Below are 24,466 nucleotides of genomic sequence, written 5' to 3'. Positions count from 1 at the left end.
GTCCATGGGTGTCGGCTGGTGATGCTAGCTTGCAGTTGTTGTTGGGTTGAGTGCGTGGAGTACTGCTGGGTCGTAGCGTTGGCGGGCGGAGGTCCAGGGTTCCTGGTGCTGGTCCCGGACGGGTCGCAGACGGGCGCAGACGTGCTTGCCTTTGACGCGCCTTCGGTGCACCACGTAGTGGCCGCCATTAAGTAGGGGTCGGGAAGGGCTGGAGAGCTGGGAGGCGGGAGCGGGGAGGGGAGCTGGATTGGGCCGGTTGCGCTGGGGGGGGGGAGGAGCCGCGGGGGCAGCAGCGGCGGGGAAAGGTAAAGGGAGGAAAGAAGGGATAAAGAAAAAAGGGAAAATAAGCAGAAATAAGGCACAAAAGAGCAGAGATGCAGAAAAGAGCAGAAAGGTGAAAGATAGACAGGGTAGAAAAACGAGTGAAAACGAGTGAAGGAGCAGAGGGAGAGAAAGGGAAATGGGCAGAAATAAGGCACAAAAGAGCAGAGGTGCAGAAAGGTGAAAGATAGAAAGGGTAGAAAAACGAGTGAAAACGAGTGAAGGAGCAGTGGGAGAGAAAGGGAAAATGGGCAGAAATAAGGCACAAAAGAGCAGAGATGCAGAAAGGTGCAGAAAGGTGAAAGATAGAAAGGGTAGAAAAACGAGTGGAGGAGAAGAGTGAGAGAAAGGAGACAGAGGTCCACTGGACCACCAGGGATGAGGCGCAGGGAAACCTGCGGGTGGAGGAGGGCCTCGATCACCAACACTCAAGAGTGCAGGGGCAGGGGCACCTCACTTAATGGTGGAGCTGCGAGGGTGGGAGAGCAATTTCACTGACAATGAGTCAGTTGTCTTGCTCCAGACGTTGATTGCACATGATGGTAAAGCCAGAAAATGCCTACTTTTTAAAAGTGGCATTTTCATACACATACACACGATTAATAAGCCACCTTTCCTAAAATACGTGTTTTTAAATTCAGAGATCCCAAACCTCAAATCTCTAGCTGTTCCCAATTGAAAGTTACAGTTGTAAATTGTTACAATGCAGCTCTAGATATATGGGATAGGTAGTCCTTTCAACAGTGAAAAACAGTGAAAAACAAAATTGGCAGTACTTCACTACATGCAAATCAGACCAATACATGTCCTACCTTTCACATGCACTAAACCCTGCCCATTGGTGTACCTTGGGCCTACAATAGGGCTGCCTTCCTTGTGGAAAAAGGGAAGGGTTGGCCTGGCAAGTGGATGCACTTGCAAGGTCGAACAGGCAGTTTAAAACTGCACTCGCAGACACTGCAATAGCAGGCCTGAGACAAGTGTACAGTGGCTCAACCAGTGCTTCAGGCACTCTGGCAGCATTTGGCTCCCCTCGGCATCTATATAGTGCACTCTACTAGGAAATTATCAGTGAATCAAATATGCCAATCATAAATAGCCAATCACCAATACAATTTAGACAGAACACATTTGTACTTTAGCACTGATCAGCAGTGGTAAAGTGTCCAGACTCCTAAAGCCAACGAAAACAAGGTCAGAAAAATAGGAGGCAAAAGGCACAATGTTTAGGGATGAACCTGCAAAAAGGGCCACGGCCAACAGTATGTGACTCGCAAATAACTGCTAGACATGAACAATAAATAATCTGAAGACATAAGGATTGCTTTTGTGGATTGGATTATGAATGGCAGGAGGTGTGGTGCTTGACTAGCACATTACCAATGCACTTAAATACTGACTTTAAGTTCATCCCATTTCATTTGAGTTAGGAGTCATCGTAACACTCCAACATAATGTAACCATTTGAAGAAGCCTGATATCAAATTTAGAATAAGGCATCATGCAACCCCCTTCTATATATACAGTGACTGGTTGCCACAGGAAATTCAGAAGAAAGAGGGATACATCAATTTTGTTCAATTCTCTTACTTGACAAGAGAAATGTTTACTCATGGAACAATTTCCTTTAGCTCATGTATTGGGATAGTTCTTTTGGGAAGTTATAAAAAGACTTCTCAGTTTATATATATTCTTATATTACTAAATACTGATGTCAATCAATATTGTAGATACCATCAATTTCTTTTGGGTTGGGACACTTCATAGATTACATTTTATCTTTTCATGCATATTCGCAGCCTGGTCTACCTAGAGCTCACAAAACCATAATATTAAGACATAAGGGGAATGCGGTCTTTATGGAAGCAGTTCAGGATTGCAGTTTAATCAAGTCCAGCTAGACTTCCCTAAACCCAGGGTGCAACTTCTCTTCATGCGGGAAGTAGAAAACAGGGTTCACCACATCAATCTTGGCCCATTCTTCATTAATATATTCCCTTTTCTGATATTTTCACCCAGATCAACACCACAGAGAGTCAAGCAGGAACATACAGTAGGGTCTTTATTAATAACGAAAAACGGAAAAGGAAATTTGAAATGGTTGGAAAGATAAGATAGTAGAGGAGTGTGATTGAGTAGGAAAATGTAGTAAGATACTAAGGCAGACTAATGCATTAAAAGCCAGTCATTTAACAGTGATCAAGAAATACCTTTTCTAAATGCTCTCAGCATCATCAGAGAAAGTGGATATGTATCTCAAAAGATGAAGTTATTTCTATAGTGTTATCCCAGTTCATAGAAGCAATCATCTCCCGAGCACAATTACCAGTCAAAAGCAACAATGACATAGTCACACCTGACTCACCCAGCATCATGAAATAAAGGTTTCCAGAAAAAGTTTGTGTGCTGACATTAACATTGTTATGAAATGTAAATAGGTCATGCTTCTATTTTTAGGTTGATTCAGTGGCTTGACTTACTTGACTGTAAACATAGGCATTTGTGTGGGATTTTGGGGTTACATTGGGATTTTGGGGTTACATTATCATGTAAATCATGCACATGCCTGTTCTCCACCCAGGGCAGGCCTACTGAAAAGTCTGAAGGACAATGCATTGACCTCTATTCATTGCAAAGGAGTAGCTTTTATATTTTCAAATATCTTCTGGGATGACATTTGTACAGACTTGTGCTAGCAATGTTTTAATAATTATGACCCTGTTAAACTCAAAGAGGTATTATAACGTAGGTTTTACATCTGGGTGGAACTTTTTATTTAGTTGATGTTGGATCATGTGGTTCTTCTCCTCCAGCCCATGCAATGGCTTGAGACCACAGTAAGGGTAATAGAAATATGAACATTGAAAAGAAAATCAACCCTGTGTGGCCCTCAAGCAGGAAGAGTCTCAATACTACAGCAAGAGCATCTGGGAAACAGGCAGAATGTGCCACACCCCACTTTTAAAAGAAATATGGTTGGATCCATAACCGCTACTCCCATGTCTAGTCTGTTATTATCTAACATACACTTAAAGGAGTAATTACTAATACAGGCTCCACATATTTGAAGTTGGGCTCAACAGTCAGTATGCAGACAGTTATTCGTAAATTCATTTTTGTGAGATACATCTTTGGATGACAAAACACCAAAATAAGGTCACCCAGTGTAAAGTGAAATATTATTAGAACACTGGAATGTTGAGAACTCCATTGAAGAAAGTGGAGTGCTCTGGGCTTCTAATGGCTTGCAGAAGCCTGGAGTATTAACATTCCAATCATTGTCCACAACAACAGCTGTGAACAAAGGCCTCAGGGAGCCAAATCTGCATTTAAACGTACCAAAAAGTGCAAAATCTAGGACTCTAACAAATGAAATAACAATGTTAATTAAAAAAAATCTTACAAAATGAAGAAAGACCTAATGAATGCATTAGTGAAATGTATGTCATTTTGACAGGTAAATTAGAAGCTACACAATTATTTATATTTACACCACTTTGTTATTGATTTAGATATTTTAACTGCTTTATTAAAGGTGAAAATGCAAGTTGATGAACAGAAGCTAGCCTGGAAATCTCTTACAGTATTGATTCGAGCCCATTAACATTTCAAGATGTAAGGCAGTGATTTTCCCCAGCACACCTGTTTTGGCCTTCACAATCTTTTCCATGAATATTACCTTTACCATTCACTCTGTATTCCAAATGCAGGCTGAGGAGCTATAAAGCATGTTGCAAAAGTAGTATTTTCAATGGTTGCTGTTTCTGGGAATCAGTTTTGTTTAATTAACCACTGTGGAATTTTTTTGTGTTTTTTCCTGACAAGGTAAGATTGGGACAAACTGCTAAAGGGCATGATCATATAAAATTATGACATCTAAAAAGAACACTGACGTACCACGTCTGTTTGTCTAGCTAAGTTGTCTACCAGGGAAGATGGTGAAAGATGTGTTTCAGCTCATGGTGTTTATGATTACCTTTTAATTTACCAGTTGGTCGATCAGTTGGTTCAGAGGTGCCCAGGGCAGAGACAGGAAAACCTGATCCATGACAGTTTAGCAGTATGTCCACATAAAATGCTTTTACATAGAGTCATCCTAAACATTTACATGGATCCGGATCTCCTGAACTTCCATTAGACCCTCCAGAGTTGGAGCTTAAAGTAATGTCATATTTGGTTTTCTTAAAGGATACAACTCAAATATACTACGCAAACCTTTGTAACAATTTCTAACACTTGGCTCAAGGGTTTGGTGATGTGCTTTCAGGTCTCCTTAAATATCATATCCATGTATTTAACGGGTAACTCGCTTGTGGGAATTAAAAACATAATCCAGTCCAAGAGTTCATGTATGAAGAAACTCTGGCGTCACCTTTCAATCCAGTACAAAGCAAGTGCATGTTTTAAGTAGGAGTAATGAGTGCCTTTTGGCTAATAAAAAAACTTTTGCGGGTAGGTGTCATGGAGGTGAAAAAGCATTTTAAAGACAACGAATAACATTTATTTTTGTAAGGACAGAAATATTATTCTATTACCAGTGATGGTGCAGCTTGGAATGTTTCAATGTGTTCATTTGTAATACGACTTTATCTTTTTTAAAGTTTTCGTATGAATTACATATGAAGTATATATATTTCCAATTCCATTGCTATTGCGTAATTTCAAAGTTACTATATTCTTTTTATTTTCAAAGTTGTCTCAAAACCAAAAAAAACAGCAATTATGTCGACCTATATAGCTGAAAGGTATCGATCTGTATTCATCCGAACCCGGCCAAATATAACTAATCATTCGATTAAAAATAGCATATGTCATTTGAGATTAACAATGAAATCGGCAGGTTCCTCACAACAGTTTGTATCTAATTATATTTTAAACTATAACCATCTGCTCATAAATCATGATTGCAAATCAACACTGTGCCTTTAGAGGAAACGTGCATTTCACTTTGAGAATAAATGTTAAAGAAACTGGCGGGGGAAAAATAACTGATGAAACTTGATACACCCATCTGAAAAAGTGCTTCAAAATTTAAGATCCCATGAAAATGTGTGGCGAAACAAGACCTAGATTTTGATTCTGACTCCCTTTACAATGTGTCGTATGAATACATAATATAAGGCTGTGCCGGCAGCTACCTCAATCAAGGTTATGAGCACATCCATACGTTGCTTACCTTGCTCCAGGCAACTTCTGCTTCTAGATTTATGGGCATCCCTTCCGCTGCTGATCTCTTTGTCAATTCCGAATCTGTCACTGACAGCCATTCTGTTAGAGTACTCATTTCTTTTCGTAGCTTTCGGGACAATTTCAAACATTTCTCCAAAGTCTGCTTTCCTTCTGTCACCTGCAAATAAATATATTGATTTTAATGTTTGTCTAGACTAGATTTTCCAATAAGATTCTTATATTTTGTAAGGAAGAAATCGTATCTGAATGTTTTTACAAGCATTTACACTTCTCTCTGCTTCGCATTGTACAACAAGTTTTGCAATATTCCATTTACGTCATAATAATATTTCACTACAGATGTGTTTTAGTTATGCTAGCAAATAATGGTGTTTAACCTTCTTAGCAAAGTAAAAAATATTATGGGGCAGAGACCAATACCTCTGATGGAGCAGGGTTTTGCAAAAAGAAAAGTGCTCGAAGTGATCCCCCCCCCTTAATACCTACTAACAGTGTGCAGAGTAAATTAACATACAAATCACATAAAATACAGGGAATCCTCTTTTCTCATGCACGCACTAATGTGAACTAATGCGTGAAAGAACTAGGCTGCATTTTACATCGCACTTCGAAAGAAACAAAAAATAATGCATGACTCGGCCGCATTTCGCATCTTGCATCTTACTTTACAATAATGATAAATAATGCAGCTTTTCCTTAAAGCTTTGCAAAGAAAAATATTAACATGGGATAGGGCAAAGGTGGGTGGTAAACAGTGAAAAGTGCATTTCCATGTAATTAATAACTGCCTATGTTTTATTCGTCATAGTGAGCTAAATGGGACTGCATTTTTCTAAAATTGACATGGTTGATGAGGGCTAGAGAAAAGCATGAATAACCCAATAAATAGACAGAAAAGCTGAGCGCTGCAAAACAGTGTGAAAAGCCAAGGTTGTATACGCTACGAAAAACATTGTTTGTCTGCCAAGAGACGAGACTGGCCGTGTGACCCAAAGTCAGAGTATATCCTTCTTCCGCGGACACAGCGAAAAGGACTCATGTGAACGATGTAATTGTTACAAGTATCTTGAATAAATGAAGGTGCATTTACAAGTTGAGGATCACGTAATGAGAACGATATAAAACCAAAGAAGACTGTAGAATTATGAATGTGATCATGGTGGTGTGATTGAACACCCCCTAAATCATCCAATAAGAAACTACGTTTTATAAATTGTTTTAACTGTTGTGTGTTGGACATGTAGGTTTTAGGGTATAACTGGGGTGCATTTAGGGGTGCGGTTTAAGCTGATGCAGTGAGGAGCTGAGCAGAGAGAGGAGAGATAGAGAGTGATTTATCGCTGTCCGTCAGTTTGCATTAGTAGCCTAGCTGATCCTGTCCTTGTCCCGTTTACTGTATCCTGAAATCTTTGTTCCCCAACTATTTCAAGGGACCCCCACTGCCTCTTTGGCCAGGAGGTGGTATTTCTCTGATCCTTTGGGTTAGCATAACTTCATGATTCGTACTTTGCATAATTATTTGCAAATGTATTTTTGTCTCTGAAACTTGTCTCTTCATCTATCCACTCCTTCATATGCATATCGTTCATTTGATTAGTATGACACTGTTTGCATTTTGATGATGTTTTTCTCTCCCTCTTTGTGACATTTCTTTGTTTGCCTTGTAACCTGTATGTGATGAGCATTAATGAAACATTATTTTGCGATAAACTTTACTAATCTTACTGAGTCTGATTATTTAGCTAACTAGATAGTTAGACAGTACTGTTATTACCATCAACTTCTCAACTAATGGTCCATCGACCAGAGGAAAGAGAGTTGATATACAGGTTCAGTTATGTATTTAGAAATGTTAAATATGAACCTGTAAAAGAAAACAACTGATCACATCATTAACACTTGACCCCCAACGCAACAGGGATTTCCTGAGTTGGGTGAATGTGTATGGGCTATTTCTATGTAATATTTTTGAGTATTGATCCCTGATTAGGTGTAGCGCTAGATTAGTTTTCTGGTAGCAGAGGACAGTTCAATTATTGATTCGTTTGGTAATAATGATTGCATATATGTTCTGAACATGAAAAGTTAGTATCCTGTTCTATGTTGTCTAGAAGTACAGGTATGGAGCTACCGGAGAGGTCCTGGGATGAAAATTTAGCCTGAAATAGGCAGATAAAGAGTGTGGATAAAGAAATCACACTACAGAAGTACTTTGTCTGTTGTTATAATGCTGTACGGCGAAAGGCTGTAGGTGTTATATTTAGGGACAATTTTGTATGCGAGTAGAGTGTCTGAAATAGTAAAAGGTCCACTTCCAAAATCCTGGCCCTATTCCCAGAGGAGTACCAAGACCTCTTTTACACCAGAGAGTTCTCTTGCAAAACTTTGGCCTTATCCCTAGAGGAGTACCAAGTCCACCTGTAGCTTGTTTGAACGTAAAATAGAGCTGGTCGTTATTCTTACTTGAAGTGAAAGAATTCTTTTTGGAAGGGTGAAAACTATCTCTTTATTTAGTGGAGCAGACAAGGTGGCATTGTTTTGTGTTGTTTCTAACAAGAATTCGATTAGGAAAACTTAGAAATACATTGCCGTATTATTTTGTGAAGGGAGGGTCAGTAGCAGGAGTAATAATGACGTCACAAAAAGGCAGCGCTGGCATTGGTCAGGCAGCGGGCGTGAAGTAAGCTTGGATTGGCTGGTTGGTGTAAGCCGTGCTGGTATTAGTTGAGATAGTAGATACATACGGAACAGTGATTGGACGGTTGGTGTGAGCAGTGCTGGTATAGTACGAACACTAACAAATAGAATAAGTAGAAGTATGGAAAGGTTTCCTTGTTTGTTTTGCTGAGATACATTAGCGTAAAGAGTCGGAAAATGAAGTTGCTTACGAAAATAAAGAATTTCTTTAAAAAGAACAAACCAATAGTGACTAGAGAGGGAATTCCTATTCCACCTCCAAGAATGCCTGCTTTCTTTATGATGTTGGAGCAAGGATGCCTTACGTGTACTTGGTTAGAGAATTGGGTGGAATATACAAAGGATGATGGTGTTATAGCTTTCCCACAGCATGGTTCGTTTATGTAAGGATTTCACAGAATTTGAGAGATCGAATGAATTCACTAGAGCCAAATCCCAGACCTACACAGTATGAAGCACTAGAGGAATGGGAAGTAGGGGCATTCGAAAGAGAGAAATATCGAGGCGGCAGGAGCTACAGAAATATGATGTCTAGCTAGCCTATTGAGGAAAGCGAAGATAAAATGAAAAGATGGAGGAGAGTTGTGTTAACTGAGGGTTTGTGCCCACTTTTAGTTGCTGAAGACCAGACAGGAGGTAAGTGCAACGAGAAAAAGAAAAATATAGAGACTTCGAGATTAAGCTATGACCCAAATGAATCTTATGATGAGTTGCTAGATGACATTTTGACCAAAAAACTTCCACCATATCAAGAAAGTTTAGGTGAAGTGACTCCAAATACACCATTAATGGGAACCCCATTAATTCCTCAAGTCCTGAAAATAACTACAGTAGTACAAGAAAGTGAAATGTACATGTTGAATAAGGCAAGAGAAGAGCTGACACAAATAATAAATCAGTTAAGTTGAAATGCGGACAGCGGAAGCATTGACGGTAATGGTAACAATTGGTCCCATAGTTCCATTGTATGGAAAAAAACAGAATATATCAAAAGTACATATGTTGGCAGTTCCAATGAGTAGTGTCAGGAGTGAAATGGTGATGGTAGCAGGTGAGGATGGACAGGCTGAAATGAATACTTTGTTGTTAGATATTACGGTTTGTGAGATGATAACTGGAACCCCTAAGAGAAGTACACAAATGGACCTGAGTAGAATAGAGCCGAAAGTCACTCCAATGACAGGGAGTTCAGTAGGTCCATTACCAGAGGATTAGATGATTGCATAAAGGGAATAGAAAAACGAAAACCTCAACCACAGAGTACAAATGTGACCCAATTGAAAGTAGATTTGGAAGAGATGATTATTCGTACAATAGGTCCAGACGGACTAGGGACTTACCAAGATGAAGAGCTGTTGCTTTTATGAAAGAATATTACTTGGAGAGCGAGAAATCTTCGTGAGAAAATAACAGAGGATGCTAGTGAATATGGAATACACATAGGGAAGTCTAAGGTGTTGCAGAAAACATACAGGTTGGATTTTACTGATAATGATTTGGAAAGTTGGAATGCGCCTGGAAAAAGATTACAGGTAAAGGAGGTGTTGAATATTTTGAAAAATGAGGAGATGTAGAACAGTGGAAAGGTAGATGGACGAAAAAGAAAGAGGCCGCTGTCAAAGGAGCAACTTTGTTTCCGTTGAAAGAGACAGGACAAGTTGAAAGGGGTGTGTCTGATGGGAGAAGTTCCAGGTGGTGGATATGTTCATGTTCCCTGGACGAGACAGGATATATTATCCTTTACCAACAATTTCTCCAGGTTAAGGGAGAACCCAGTTGAGCGGTACAAACGGGTAGAGAGGTTTGTGAAAGTTTCAAAGGTATTGTTAAAGGATTTAAATGGTTTGTTTGAGATTGTCGTTCATGCTGCTAGATGGACAGAGTGTAAGAACACTGTTGATTGTCCAAAAGAAGAATATCCTAGAGATCCTACAACAGGTGCACCATCAGACGAGGTGATGAAAATTTACAATCAGGTAATCACTTATTTGAAAGGAAAAATGTCCCCTAAGGAAACAGATTGGGTTAAGATAGACAGGACAACCCCAGAACCAAAGGAGTCAGTACATGCCTACTATGAAAGGTTGTTACATGTATTCAAACAGTGCAGTACGTTGAGAATATTGGAGACAAAGATATAGGGCACTTTGTGTATCATTTTGTGTTTGGATTGAAACAAGAGATTAGTAACATGATTCAGCAGCATTTGATCTGCTGGCAGAGCAAAACAATTGACAACATTTTGAGGTATGCGAAGTATTGCAGTGATGATATTGAATCAAGACAAAAAAAGTTAAAAGAGAAAATGATGTGGGCACAAGTGAAAGTAGCAGAGCAGCAAGAAGGAAACAGTGGTTCTCAAACAGATTATCAGATGAATGACCAGAATCAAAATGGTCAGGTACCCAGTGGAGGTAGAGGTAGAGGTAAAATAAGTAGAGAGAAGGCTAAGAAGGAATTTCCATGTCATGCATGTGGAAAGTATACACATTGGAAGAACGAGTGTAGATCTGCTCAAAATAATAATGGGATAAATCAAAATTGAAATGAAATGAAAAGTGATATTTATAAAGCGCTGACTGCCACTCCAAAAGGAGCATGCCGTCGCTAGTATGGAGGTAAGCCATGGCCTGGCTGTCCACTTCCTGTGACCTGGTCGCCCCTCTTAGGAGGGTCAAGGCTTCTCGCCTCCACGAAGCCAATAAATGGTCCTCTAGTGATCTTAAAGCCCTTAAATTGGCCCTCAGACAGTCAGAGCGTCAGTGGAGGCGCAGTTATTGCCCCTCTTTGAGGGACCGATATAGGTCTCTCTTAAACAACTACAAGAGAGCTATTCTCTCAGCCAAATCAGAATACTTCTCTGGTAAAATCTTATTAGCAGCGAATAAATCCAAGGAGATTTTCTCCATCGTCCACAATCTAGCTGCATCTGACATCTTCCCAAGCCCTCTGCCTTTCCTTGAACGACTTCTTCCTTGAGAAGATTGCCAACATCAAACGGAACATCCCTTTGTCATCTTCTCTTCTTCCCCCCCCTCCCATCCCTCCTCTATCCTCCTCTCTTAATCACTTTTCACCCATCTCGAAGGAATCCTTTCTTGTCCTGCCCAGGAAAGTCAAGTCAGGCTCCCCTGCCGACTGCGGACCGGCTCACATCTTAAGGGAGCTGTTTTCTGGTTGCCCCGACCCTCCTCTATCCCTTCTTAATGCATCCATTTCTCAGGGCATAGTTCCGTCCCCTTTTAAATCGGCCATAGTCATTCCCATTTTTAAAAAACCTGGCTCTGACCCCACTCTGCCTGCTAATTTTAGGCCCATTTCCCTGCTTCCCTACTTAGGCAAGATTCTGGAGAGCCATATTACTTCCTGCCTGTCGACCTATATCGAGGACAACCATCTTCTGGCCTCTCATCAAGTGGGCTTCCGCCCGGTCCACTCGACCGAATCTGTGGTCCTCTCCGTCCTGGACGAGCTGAAGAGCAAGGCTGATTCCAACCCCCCCAAGCCTTGGTGCTTCTTGATTTGTCCGCTGCTTTTGACACGGTCGACCACTCCATCCTTCTCGACTGTGTCAGGGCAGCGGGCATCCAGGGCACCGCTCTTTCCTGGCTCGCCTCATTTCTCCAAGGTCGGATGCAGGCTGTCCGCCTCTCTGGCTTTTCCGCCCCCTCCCGCTCGGTGCCCTGCGGGGTTCCGAAAGGATCTTCCCTTTCCCCCTCTTCTTTTTAACCTTTATATCTATTCCCTCATCGTTTCTCTGCTCAACATGGGGGTCTCCGTGTACAATTACGCTGATGACCTTCAGCTTGTATTTGATCTCTCCCCTTCCCCTGACTCCCTCCTCAAATTTCAAACTACACTTATTTTCATTTCTGATTGGATGAACCAAAACCACCTTAAGCTCAATCCAGACAAAACAGAGTTGGTCCTGACTGGTGGTTCTACCAGCCCTTGGACTCCTGACTTCTGGCCCTCCATCTTTGGTCCTCCCCCGGTTCCCTCTGCTTCAGTTAGAACCCTGGGAATCAAAATCAGCCAGGACCTCTCCATGCATCCTCAGGTCAGCTCTGTTGTCTCATCCTGCTTCTTGTCCCTCAGGATTATTCGCAAGATTTCCCGTTTTTTTCCCTTGATGCCCTTAAAATCATTGTTTTGGCCATGATTCTCTTACGGATGGACTACGGGAACTGCTTGTACGTGGGCATTCCTGCCTACGAGCTGCGGTGCCTCCAGACCATCCAGAATCAGGCCGCTCGCCTTATCCACCGGCTTCCTAAATCTCACAATACCTCGCCTTTACTTAAGTCCCTCCACTGGCTCCCCATCCTGCAGAGAACCCTCTTCAAGATGGGCTGTATGGTCTTCATGGCTCGTGCTCGTACGGCCCCTGTCTTCATTAATTCTATGATCACCCATTATCTCCCCTGCCGTAACCTCCGTTCCTCTAGCCAGGCACTCCTCAGTGTCCCCCGCTTTCGCAAGTCCAGAGTAGGTGGCACTAGGTTCTCCACCCTTGCCCCCCGCTTCTGGAACAGCCTCCCACTGACCATCAGGTCCATCACTGTCTACCTGTTTGCTCAAGCTTTTTCTACTCAGTAATCCCCTGGGTCTCTATCCATCTGCTATTGCCTATTACCTAGCACCAGGAAGCCGCATGGCCACAGAGCGCTTTACAAATATTTTCAACTTTCAACTTTCTAAGCGGATTCTCTGAAGTTCTTAGATGAGAGAGAGGCAGAGTTCATCTGAAGCTCTGAAAATCCAAATCTTTAGTGCTTTCCTATATAGTGTTTCAGATTTTAGTGTTCTCAGATGCATTGGCAGTAGGTACAGGCTCTGGTCCCTAATACAGCCATTGTTTTTCTCCCCTTGTTTTGCATCTAAAACTGGGAGGTTTGAGTAGGTTGGCTGATGATGACCTGACAGTTCTGGTTGTAATGTGGGGGGTGAATCTTGATGAGAGGTATTTTGGCCCTAGTTTGAGTGAGGCTCTAAAGGTGATTAGGAGAATCTTGAAGAGTATTCTCTTATGTAGTTAATTGCTGACTGCAGTCATCAAACTATGGAAGAGACGTAAGTCTGCTGCCTTGTTGCCCGTAAGGGCAGGTATCTGTGCCTGGGCGGCAAATAGCCAATTTGGGATTGCAGGCTAGTTGTGTCCATTTATGCATGGTCTGCTGGACAGTTGATTGATTGTCAAGGTGATTTGTCAGTGGGATTCTGAGTGTGAGGGTGATGAGGTTATGGTCTGACCATATGTGTGGGGTAGGTGGGTCTGCAAAGAGGAGGGTGAAGTTAGAGCAGACCCCATCCAGTGTGTGGTCAGCTCGGTGTGTAGGAGCATCCAACATCCCAATCAGCCCTAATATTTCTGTTATTTGAACGAAGTTATCTACTCCTGGCTCTTTTTTAGGTTTCGCCTAGGCAGCGCATGCGCTGTCTAGTTGAAAGATGCTGTATACAGTATAGTGGGGGAAGCTCCGCCCACTTTCCACCTACCTTTTTGATTGGCTGAATTCCTAAATACTGCAATCTGATTGGGTTTCTGCAACTTAATCCCGCCTCCTGACGGCCATGTTGTCATTTTTCTCCTTCCATAGATATCAGCCCCTTTACTTTTAAAACAGTTTTTTCCCTGCCTGCCCCCTGTTCCCTCCCGCAGTCCCTCACTTCTTTGCCCACCACAACACCCCCAACCACTCCTGTTCCTGCCTTTTTGGACGATCCCAGTTTTATATACAATGCAATAGGACTCTCTTAAAAACGAGTCCTATTGCATTTGTAAATACTTTTTTCCCTCTGATTGGCTGGCTGCACACTTTATTTTGCCTACATTATTACACGTACCTTCCCATCTGAGGTTAGAGAGGCTTGGAACGCACGCTTTACTAGTTGTGCCTCCTTGTTTCAATCTGACCGCGGATGAGTTCGAAGGAGTAGGTGTGTTCTAATGTTGTCATGGAAACCCCAAAGCGTCTACAGCACGCCGTACGTGTTTGAGAGTGAGACCGCGAGTGCGCGAAGCCTCTCGCGCAGGGCTATGGGTAGGAGCTGCTTCGGGAGGGCGCAGGAAGACACTGCATGTGCATGGAGACGGAACGTACGTGTTGTTGCCGGGTCCCTGCTCCCCTCGCTATCCTAATCCCGACACTCTCCCTCGGACAATGACTTTAGCTCGTCACTGCGCCTCTGGCTGTTCAAGGGCTGCTACATGGCCACTAAAATCTGCCCACAATTGCTGCATCACTGCTTCGGAATAGCCTGGCCTGCAGTGTGAACTTCCCCTGCTCCCATCGGGCGTATCGCGGATTACTGGGGGCCGCCACAACGACCAAGATCCAGACGGGTGTGGACCCGGTTGCGACCTCGCAAAATGGCAGCCGCATCGAAGCCACTGTGACGGAGCTCGCCCACTGACGATCCTGATGCCAGAGGCAGGCGGCGTTTGCTTCACAGCGCGTTGTGTAGGAGCGGCGTGTGATCGACTGCTTTGCAGTTTCTTGTGCTTTGCAGCCCTTGGAGCTGCCTGATCTGCCGGGTGGGCGGCAAGTGCTCTCAACACTGATTCAGAGCCCCTGATGGAGTGCGGCGAGGTGCGGAGGCCTGACGGGCACTGCCCACGCCTGGTGTGAGTTCCAGGGCGGCCCGACAGAACCATTGGTGCAGCTGGTGCTGGTTGCGGTAAGTGGGGTGAAGCCATGCCTGGGCCTATAGCTGCGGAAGCGGGTATGGGCCTTGGGGTGGGCCGCGGCCTGCGAGCTGTGGCTGTGGGCGCCTGATAATTTCAGCGGCGCACTCGACATCGTGGAGCAGCGTTCACAAGAGTGGTCTGCATTTGCGGCACTAAACAGACCACTTTGAACTGTCGATGTCAACACAGGTGTGCCCGGATCACTGCTACATTGCTTAGCTTCCCCCTAACCACTATACAGCTGTTTCATGCCTGCATAAATACATTTGCGGGCTGACACAGTTTTTCCTGGCTTGTATTGACACTGCTGGTTGCCTGATTTTTTGTCACACATAGGGCGAAGTGCACAGGACATCCTAAAGTTCTTTGGTTGCCTCTGGCCTGCTGGCGTGTGGGAACCTAGTGAGCACTACTGACCTGCGCCATAGTATTTCTGAGAGCACGAGTAGTGAAATGACTGTCCCGGCGCTTTCTTTAATTTAAAGTACATGTCCCGGTATTTTGGGACAAAGGTCATGTCAGACAGGTGAGTGGATGTAGTCCGACGGCTAGACTGCCGACTTTGGTGCCACTCTGCTCGCCAGAAAAAGTAAGTGTGCCGCTGCCCTACTTTTCAGGAGCTGTGCTACATAGCTGAAGTCGCACTTACTGCTAGTCAGAAGGGGTGGGGGGATCTTAACCCAATGCTCGGGGTATACTGATTTTAGCCATCAGTAAGTCCTGTCAAGGAGTACCTTTTTAAATAATTGCTGCTGGCTTTGGTAGGTCAATGTCGCTCATAAGTACACTGAAAACTTGGCAGCAATGAGGGTTTAATGTCTCGTAATTACAGGTTTCCCTCGGACACAGAGGCATTTACGCCGACGACACCCAGCTGATCATATCCCTCACCGAAGACCCCCACACCGCAAAAGCAGAATGCTGCTGATCTAGGAGTGTGCCAGTAGCCAATGCCTGCCATACTGTGGTGATCCAGTCAGTTGGGTGCACTGTTTCCTTGCACCATGTCATGCAAGGAAAACAGTGTGCACACCATGATTACATCAGAGTCCACCAGCTCAGCAGAGGTTGGATGAAAGGCAGATCGTAATGGGGTTGGCGGTGCAGAAGCGGGGACTGCTTCCACTGGCCACCTCTGCCTCTCCCACTGCTGGAGCAGGAATGTTGGCAGAGGAGGTGGTCTGTAGGTGGTCTCCCTGCCCACATTGTAATTCAGTGGTCAGTCTGCCACATGCGTGGGCGGTTGGACTGCCATTAAGCAACTGTCGTATGGGACGTCCCGGGTTGTATTCAGGTTCTTAGTCCTAATTGCTTTAGAGCACTGTTTACCAGAATGTTTCCTGGTTGGGAGACATTATAGATGATATTTGTTAATAGTAGCAAATATATGAGTTTGAAAGGGTCCCAGGCATTTTGCGTGTATACCCTATTACACACCCTATCCCGCCCTCGACCTTAAACTTAGCAATTTACAGTATTGGCTATAGCACCTAATTGTGCTGAGACCTGCATTCTATCCACAGGTGTAAATGACCACAGATCTTGACTCTGTAAATAAACATAGGTTAATTTTTGCATACCTCAGTTCATCATCGGTGCACACAAATTTCTGAATAAAACATTCACGGTTTGGGTGAAAAAAACGTAACCCTACTAGAACATTATACATCCCTAGTAAACATCTGTGTCACTCAAAAATTGTAGTGCTCATCTGCAAATACAAACCAACAACAGTCTCTGAGTAATTAAGGCACTGATAATAGTCGTCTATCTTAAGAAATACAGGAAAATAAGCGTGCACACATCGCACATACCTGCGCACCCAACTCATTATATTGTAGTTTTAAAGCTGTGAGCTTTTCATCCAGTTCCTTTGGATTTTCTGTCTGCTGTTTCTGTACAATCTGGCGCCCTGTCTTTATCACAGCCTCGACTTCTGTCTTCACTTCACTTAAGTTTTTGTAGAGTTTCTAATTTGCAAATAAGAAGAAAATACAGTGAGACGCCCATAAAATTAGGTCCAGGAAATCAAACGTCTATGTATGCTGCGACAACATTTTATCATTGGTAGACTACACGGAGCTATAATTTTTTTTGAGAGATGGGACATGCATCTATTAATAATTCAGATATATACTTTGTTTTTCGCAGTATAAATAGACTTTATAGCTCATGAATTGATGAACTAATGTTGGTAACATTGTGCCTGTTCAACTACGGATGCATAGAATGCACCTGTGCAGAACGAGACTGCAGTCTTGATGTGAACAATGGCTTATGATTGATGATAGTTTTACATAATATTGAAGTAAAATATATTGCAGAGAAATATAGAGGACAAATATATTGACTTCACATACTTACTATGTAAAGTACACAAATATTGACTACCAAAATATAGTGGACAAACATATTGACATTGCATAGGTAAGTATGTATATATTAATATAATTAAAACTTTTAGAATGTTAGGAATATATACATCAACTTTCAATAATAATATACTATAAATAAGTGTGAGCAGATCTTTATTCAGTTTTTTTTTAAAACATAAAAGACAGCAGAATAAAAACTAGAATACATCAAACATGAGTTAAACGTTTCTGCAAATGGACAGCGCCAGAAAAACCATAAACCAGATAAAAACATGTATGTACATCAGATTACATTATAGAAAACACAACAGCTCAGGTTTAAATGAAATGCTTGCCAGCTAGTAAGGGGATGATAAAATATTTACATAACTGTTTTTAAAATCAGCAAAATATTGCAAAAAGCAGGGCACCCTGCAAGGAAACGTTATCACAACTACATGGAATTGGGACAAGGTGAAATGTGCTGCCACGGGGAATAGTCAATAGGTGTTGGATTACATTTATTCTAAAACGTATAAGGAAAAAGCTATTATGCTTTGAAATATCAAAAATGAAATACGGTTCCATACAAAAAGTGGTTTGAAGCCGAAAATACGCTCCAACAGAAGACTTATCACATGCAGATAACGGTCTCTCTTTTTTTCCAAAGCCTTAAAAACCCCCTAGTCCAAGCAACGTCACCTGTAGCTATTGAGTTAGGACTAATAAAATGTTCAGGTCAGCCCATCTAATTATAGCAGTTCTTTACATAACTTAACCGAGCTATACTAGGCACATACGGCCACATGCATCAAGGTAAATTGCATTCGCAAACGGTGCGAATCGCAAAATTCTGCCGCTTGCGAATGCAATTTCCTTTTTTGGGATGCATCCTTTTTTTCGCAATTTAAGGAATCGCAATTATGTTGCAATTTCTTAAATTGCGATTGCATTTAAGAAATCGCAATTTGTGATTTTTTAAATGCAATGCATGATCATTTTTTTTTTGCAAATTCGCAAATAGGAAAAGGTAAATTACCATGAAGTTGAACTTCATGGTAATTTGCGAAAGCTTTCAAAAATGCACAAAAGTGCATTTTTGAAAGTTTCATTTTACACACACACATGCCCTTGGGGAATGTGTGTGTGAAAAATGTTCTTAAAGTTAAATTTCAGGGGTGCGGGGGGGGTCCTTTGGACCCCCCCCTGCACCCTTGAAATTGCAGTCTCATTTTGCGATTCCTTAATTGCGAATCGCAAAATGTGAATGGCGTCCCATTCATTCCTATGGGCCTCTAGGCCCATAGGAATCAATGGGAAGGGATTCCTTAATTGCGATTCGCAAATTGTGAATCGCAATTAAGGAATCGCAAATTGCAATTTCTTAATGCATAGCATTTTGCGATTTCTTAATTGCGATTACTTAATTTTCGCAATTAAGAAATCGCAAAATGTAACAATTGTGCATGTGGCCGATAGTCCTTTAAAACTTAGTGATTGCATTTTTTTACAGGATGTAACCAGATCGACAACCAAAGGAGTAGGGGTGTACCTGTAAAATATCCGCTAAAAACCTTATCCCAGGTTCTTTATTGATGATGTAAAGGAAGAGCTTTGAGAGAGATATAAAAGCCTTCTTAGAAACTTGTTCTCAATTACCCTAAAAAATTATGAACAAACTCCCAAATATTGCTGCGATATGCAGCGATAGGAACACACTTTCCTTTTTAATGATCAAGCATGGCCGTGATATATTGATGCCTCAACCTAGTTGAAAAATCAAAGACTGAGGCAATACACCTAGTGAGCATATGGCATCTGGCAGATACCAGAAAACGCCAGGTCATGGAAAAATCAAATAAAGTTCCTAGATAGAGAAAAGGAGTGCTTCATCTAACAATATTGCCTTAATTCCAATAGGTTCTGGACTTTGTGAATCGGGGACCAATTACCATGACATGTGATTTTGAATAATTGGAATTTAAATAAAGGCTGTCCATAAACAGCACAAAAGAATTAAGAAACTGTTCATGCCCCATAGCTGTTGTGGAAATAAGGACAGCATCATAAACATAGAGCAGGACAGTGGTTGGACGTTGTACAATCTGAGGCATATCCATTCCACCCTTGATAAGTGCCTTCTTCAGATTGCTGATATAAAAGGGTAAATAAGAACAGAAAGGGCCGGACTGTCTACCGGGCAGTTAGGAATGCTGCCGAGGTGCTGCCTGATTTTACTGCAGTGGAGGCTGATTTCGTCCATGGAGACCTGCGTGTGCTGCGAAATACTGAACGCAAAACGAATTTCGTTTAGCTCACGCAGGTCCCCATTAACGAAATCATCCCCCAGCTCAGCAGCATTCCTAACTGCCCGGTAGCCAGTCCGGCCCTGAGAACAGAGCCAATATGCGTCTTTGGTAAACCCCCCTTTTAGTTTAAAGTGCTCTGTGCAGTCTCCCATCGAACCAAATCAAACTGAAGTTGACTAGTTAATATGAAGATCACTCAATAATAAAACTAACTTGGTTTCCACCCACAGGCGCACCATGATTTCCCATAATGTCTTCCTGTTGATCCTATTGAATGCAGTGACCAGATCCATAAAAGCCAAGTTTAAAGCCCATTGTTTCACCACTGTGTACTTATTATTAATGAGGTAAAGATTGAGACACTGGTCAACCATCCATAGAGCAGGCCAATAACCATTGTCCATGTCTGATAAAACATTATAATCAATGGCCCAATCCATTAGCCTATTCAAACTTATCCAGCCAAAACCATTGACCACAGAACTAATTACCTTATTTAATGGCAACCCTTGGACGGCATCACAATCATCAGAAAATCACAAAGGCCAGGTATAGGATTAGGCTCATTATAGATGGTCTCAAAGGACCATATCTATGGCTCTTGTGGTGCAGGGCAATGCAGCAACTCACCTTGCTGCACTGCCCTGCATCACAGTGAAAGGGCAGGTATGTGCCGTATTTATCCAATACAACCTATTCATGTTCTTTCCCTGTGCGCTGGTGCCAATTTGGCAGCCTAGTGCCACCACTGGCACCCTTGCACCATGGTGCAAGTATGCCTATGTTGTAGGCAGGATTATTGGTTTTGTGCAGGAAGGGGTACCTTCCTGCAAACAAATCAATCCTGAAAGGCTTTTTCCTCTTTCTATGTGTGCTGCAGGATGGAAGTTGTGTGAGAACACCCACACAACACCCACAGAACACCCCCTTGTGCAGAGTAATGCAATGCAGTGATTTGAACGGTGTTGTATTACTCCATATTTATGAAGTCATTTAAAGGCACACAAAGTGGCTTTGCAAGGCTTCAACAATATGACTGTATGTTTGCATCACTCCGATGCAAACCAGATCATAAATATTGCTCAAAGTATTTTACCGAGAGCTCAGACAAAACAGTAGACAGTAACAAAGGTTTCACAGCAGATTTCAGGATTGGGCAAATGAAAATGTTCAAAAATTTAGAACTATCCCATAGCCTGCTTGCACCCAGCAACAGTAATATATATTATAACAAAATTGTAAATACAAATTTACCGATGTAAAAGTGGTATAAAAAAAGTAAATTGTAAAATAAATTTAAACAAAAAGTAAAAATATATCACAAATAATACACAAATTGATATAACTATTAAAGTAAACATAGGTAAATAAAAAGCGAATAATTTACATTACACAAAAATATTATATATAATAATGAAATCAAATAAAATTATACACTATTATTTAATCTTTTGAATTAAAAAATGCATCAGAAAAACTAAAATGTGTCAAACAATGAAGCTCAAAAAATGTAAAGTGTAAAACAACAAAAATTACTAAAACAATACGAAACAAACAAAATCCTAATACAAATGAAATCAAATGTATCCTTTAATTTCTCGTATAAAGAAAATTCAGCAAACAATAATAAAAATAGATAAAAGAGAAAATATTTACACTTCCAGCTCTTGTTTAATAAACATTAACACATGATTATAAATAAAAACAAACCATTTTAACCACATTCAAGTGAAAATGATAAAAACACATACATCAAATATTAAATAAAATTTACTATTCCCACTCCAGCTTAAAAAGAATAGTTAAAGTGTGGCATTTTTTAAGGAGGTCACAATAACTTTTCTCACACCAAACTAAACAATAGTACGGAAAGTGTTGGACTTTGGAGGGGTCAGATATACTATTCCAACTATAACATGAGATAGAGTAGAGAAAGGAGTGGACTTCGGAAGGGTCCAACTTACTATTTCCAATCCACATGAGCAACATTAAGGAAAGTTGGGACTTGGAGGAGCAAATTTATTATTCATATTCCAGCCTAAGCAACAGGAAGGAAAATGTTGAACTTTAAAGGGATGTACTTACTATTCTCCATTTAACCGGACCAGCAGTAGAAAACATTACCAGAGATAGGAATTCCTCAGATTTGTCACCATTATTACCTTTGTGCCTGTTTGATGAATCTCCACAAAACTTTGCATACCTATTCTTCCTTCTACATAGCCTGAAGATGCAAAGTTTTGCATGTATTGGTCAAGGGGGATCACACAGACTTTTGTACCCTTCCCAGGTTATCTTAATGCTTCAGAACATTTACTATGGAGCCCAGGTTCAGGTGATAATTAATGCTAATCGGGTGGGAACAGTAAAAATAAATCAGGGGACAAGACAAGGGTGCCCGCTCTCCCCTTTACTGTTTACGTTTTTTATCAAACCATTAGCCATCCGAATTCAAGAAAATGTTGCAATCAGCACTCCAATTCTGAGTATGCCTAAATTAAAGCTATTTGTGGACGAAATTATTTTATACCTTAAACCTGATAGCCAGAATCTGGAATCAGCTTTAATGGAATTCAGTAAATTTGAGTTAACCAGGGGATATAAAATAAACCAAAATAAAACGGAAATCCTCGTATTGAATTCGGACATGAATTTTCTTCCAGTTAATCCTAGATACCAAGCCGCTAAGTCTGATCCAATGCGCTCCTTGGGGATATATGTTTCTGATCAATATCAACAGTTATACAAGCTGAATTATGTAGCTATGCCGAATAGAATTAAGACACTGTTGGATAACTGGCTGCTATTACCTTTAACTTTGATAGGTCGATTCTCCCTAATCTCAAAATATCCATACTTCTGTTACTTGTTTTCCTCTTTATTAATATACCTATTAAAATTAACATTAAGTATTTTAAGGAGTTGGAAACTGTGTTTAGACAGTTTGTTTGGGGGAAAATGACATCAAGGGTTAAGCTTCCTTCATTACAATTAGCCATCGATTAGGGTGGACTGGCCTTACCTCATGTTTGTTCATACTATGAAGCAGCCTTTTTAGATTTAACAGCTCGTTTACTTACTCCTAATGGTTTAAATGATAATTTTTTTGTGGAAAAATGGTGCTTAAAGCAGGTCCCCAGACTTCAATATTTTTGAAAACCTCTAAACTCCCCAAACGGAAGAGATATAAGACGCTGAAGGATTACTCTGTCAGACTTCATACTTTTTTAAAGAGGCTGTCTTTTTCGGGTAACACCATTTAAAATTGGGAGAATGCAAAAAACCCGACCTCCAAATCACAATTTGCCGTCTAAGAATTTGGAAGGATTGTGGGTTTGAAGAACGAAGGCAATTCTTAATTAAGAACAGGATATTTACCTGGCAAGAAGTGAAGACAAGGTGTAGGGACCAAAGGAAGCCAGCTTTTTTAAAATATCTACAGATTTATACTTCCTAAATAGACAAAACGTCTTTTTTAGTAAAGCTAAGAGGGGTGGGTAACTGATATCCTCTCCTGCGTAATTATGATCAACCTTTACTGGTGAGAAACATCTAGAAAGAGTAATTCGGGAAACGCAATCTACCCTCTCTAGTCAAGGATCGCAAGTTATATACCAGTTAGGGAGAGCTGCCAATTTTAAAAGAATGACCTTTTTATCTTGTTGGCTAGCATACTTTACACCTAAAGTACTGAATAAAAAATACTCAGAAGTTGAAAACAAATGCTTCTGTTGCCAGGCGGAAGGTGAAGGGGCCGAGCTACATATCTGCTTTACGTGTCCTAGACTATGGCCCTTTTGGAGCAAGATTTTCCCAGCTTTAAATAGGGCAATTAAGAAGAGGGTCCAGCCAGAGGCCGAGGTTGCTCTTTTTGGATTAAGTAAAGTTAGGGCTAAGTTGATAAAAGCAGAGGAGGCTTTTCTTTCAATCTAGTCCCTAGTGGTTAAGCATAATGAAGTGGACTAGGGCTTTTGAGGAAGCCTATGCGAGGCAAGTGGGTGCTTCCAAAAAGTTTAATGAAAGTGTTTTAGGAGTCTGGATAATCAGACAGGTTAATAGCCATATCATGATAAAGTATTTAGATCCTTTTGGATTTTAAAGCTTGGTGGAATAGGGGGTGTGTGCCCAAGGGGTTTGGAGGTTGATTCTCTGGGCAATTTCTGCAACCTAGCACTCTGGCACTTTAGCACTTTTATCCATTAGCACTTTAAGTATCTCTATAAGAATGAACGTTTAATTGTTCTAAGGTTGCTTTATTATTGATATTTATATGAATGATGCTGTTCTTGAATTTCTGAGGCTATGCTTTTATGAACTGATTTTATCCATATGTTGATAGTTAGATGTTTTCCTCTTTTACATTCCATTTCTGATAAGTCATGTTCTCGATGCTCTGCTCAATAAAAAATAAAAATAAAAAGATGATCCATTTGCTTACTGCAGGTAAGTAGGATACACATTATTTAAGTTATGAGGCATCTTAACTTAGTGGTATCTGTTGTTGCAATATTTTTCAAAATCTTGCAGTATTTCCCAGTACTACCATGGTACATAGCTATGTCAAATCATTATGTGATTGGCTGATGACTCCTTTTACAAAGGTTATAGACAGCCATGAGGTTTTTCAGGACAATTTACCTGTGCTCTGCTTTTTTTTCTGTCAATGTAGTTAAGTGTTAGTTCTGATATATTTCCTGTATTTATTACCACTTCATTAAAGTCGTAATAGGTAGGTAAAAGTATTTATATATATCTAAAAAAAATATTAATTAATGTACAGAATACCATGGTACTGCTTCAGGAGTACAGCAGTACCAAAAATAAATAAATAAATAAATGTGAAAAATTTAACATTACACAGTAGTACTCTAGATTTTACAAATGTAGGCTAGAACAGGGTGTTC

General features: G+C 41.1%; 1 protein-coding gene across 7 annotated transcripts in view; it reads right to left on the bottom strand.

Moving 5' to 3' along the window:
• DMD (dystrophin) overlaps nt 1–24,466 on the bottom strand; it is a 6,826,337-nt gene that overhangs the window by 4,371,884 nt on the left and 2,429,987 nt on the right. For all 7 annotated transcript variants that reach the window (XM_078657819.1, XM_078657824.1, XM_078657821.1 and 4 more), the window contains exons 33-34: nt 16,714–16,869; nt 5,498–5,668 (exon numbers count right to left, since the gene is read on the bottom strand). In XM_078657819.1, the coding sequence (XP_078513945.1) occupies nt 5,498–5,668; nt 16,714–16,869 (327 nt within the window). The remainder of the gene's footprint in view (nt 1–5,497; nt 5,669–16,713; nt 16,870–24,466) is intronic.

The sequence above is a fragment of the Lissotriton helveticus genome, chromosome 8 (genome assembly GCF_964261635.1).
Source record: "Lissotriton helveticus chromosome 8, aLisHel1.1, whole genome shotgun sequence".
Classification (NCBI taxonomy): Eukaryota; Metazoa; Chordata; class Amphibia; order Caudata; family Salamandridae; genus Lissotriton; species Lissotriton helveticus.
This window is presented reverse-complemented; position numbering and strand designations above follow the sequence as displayed.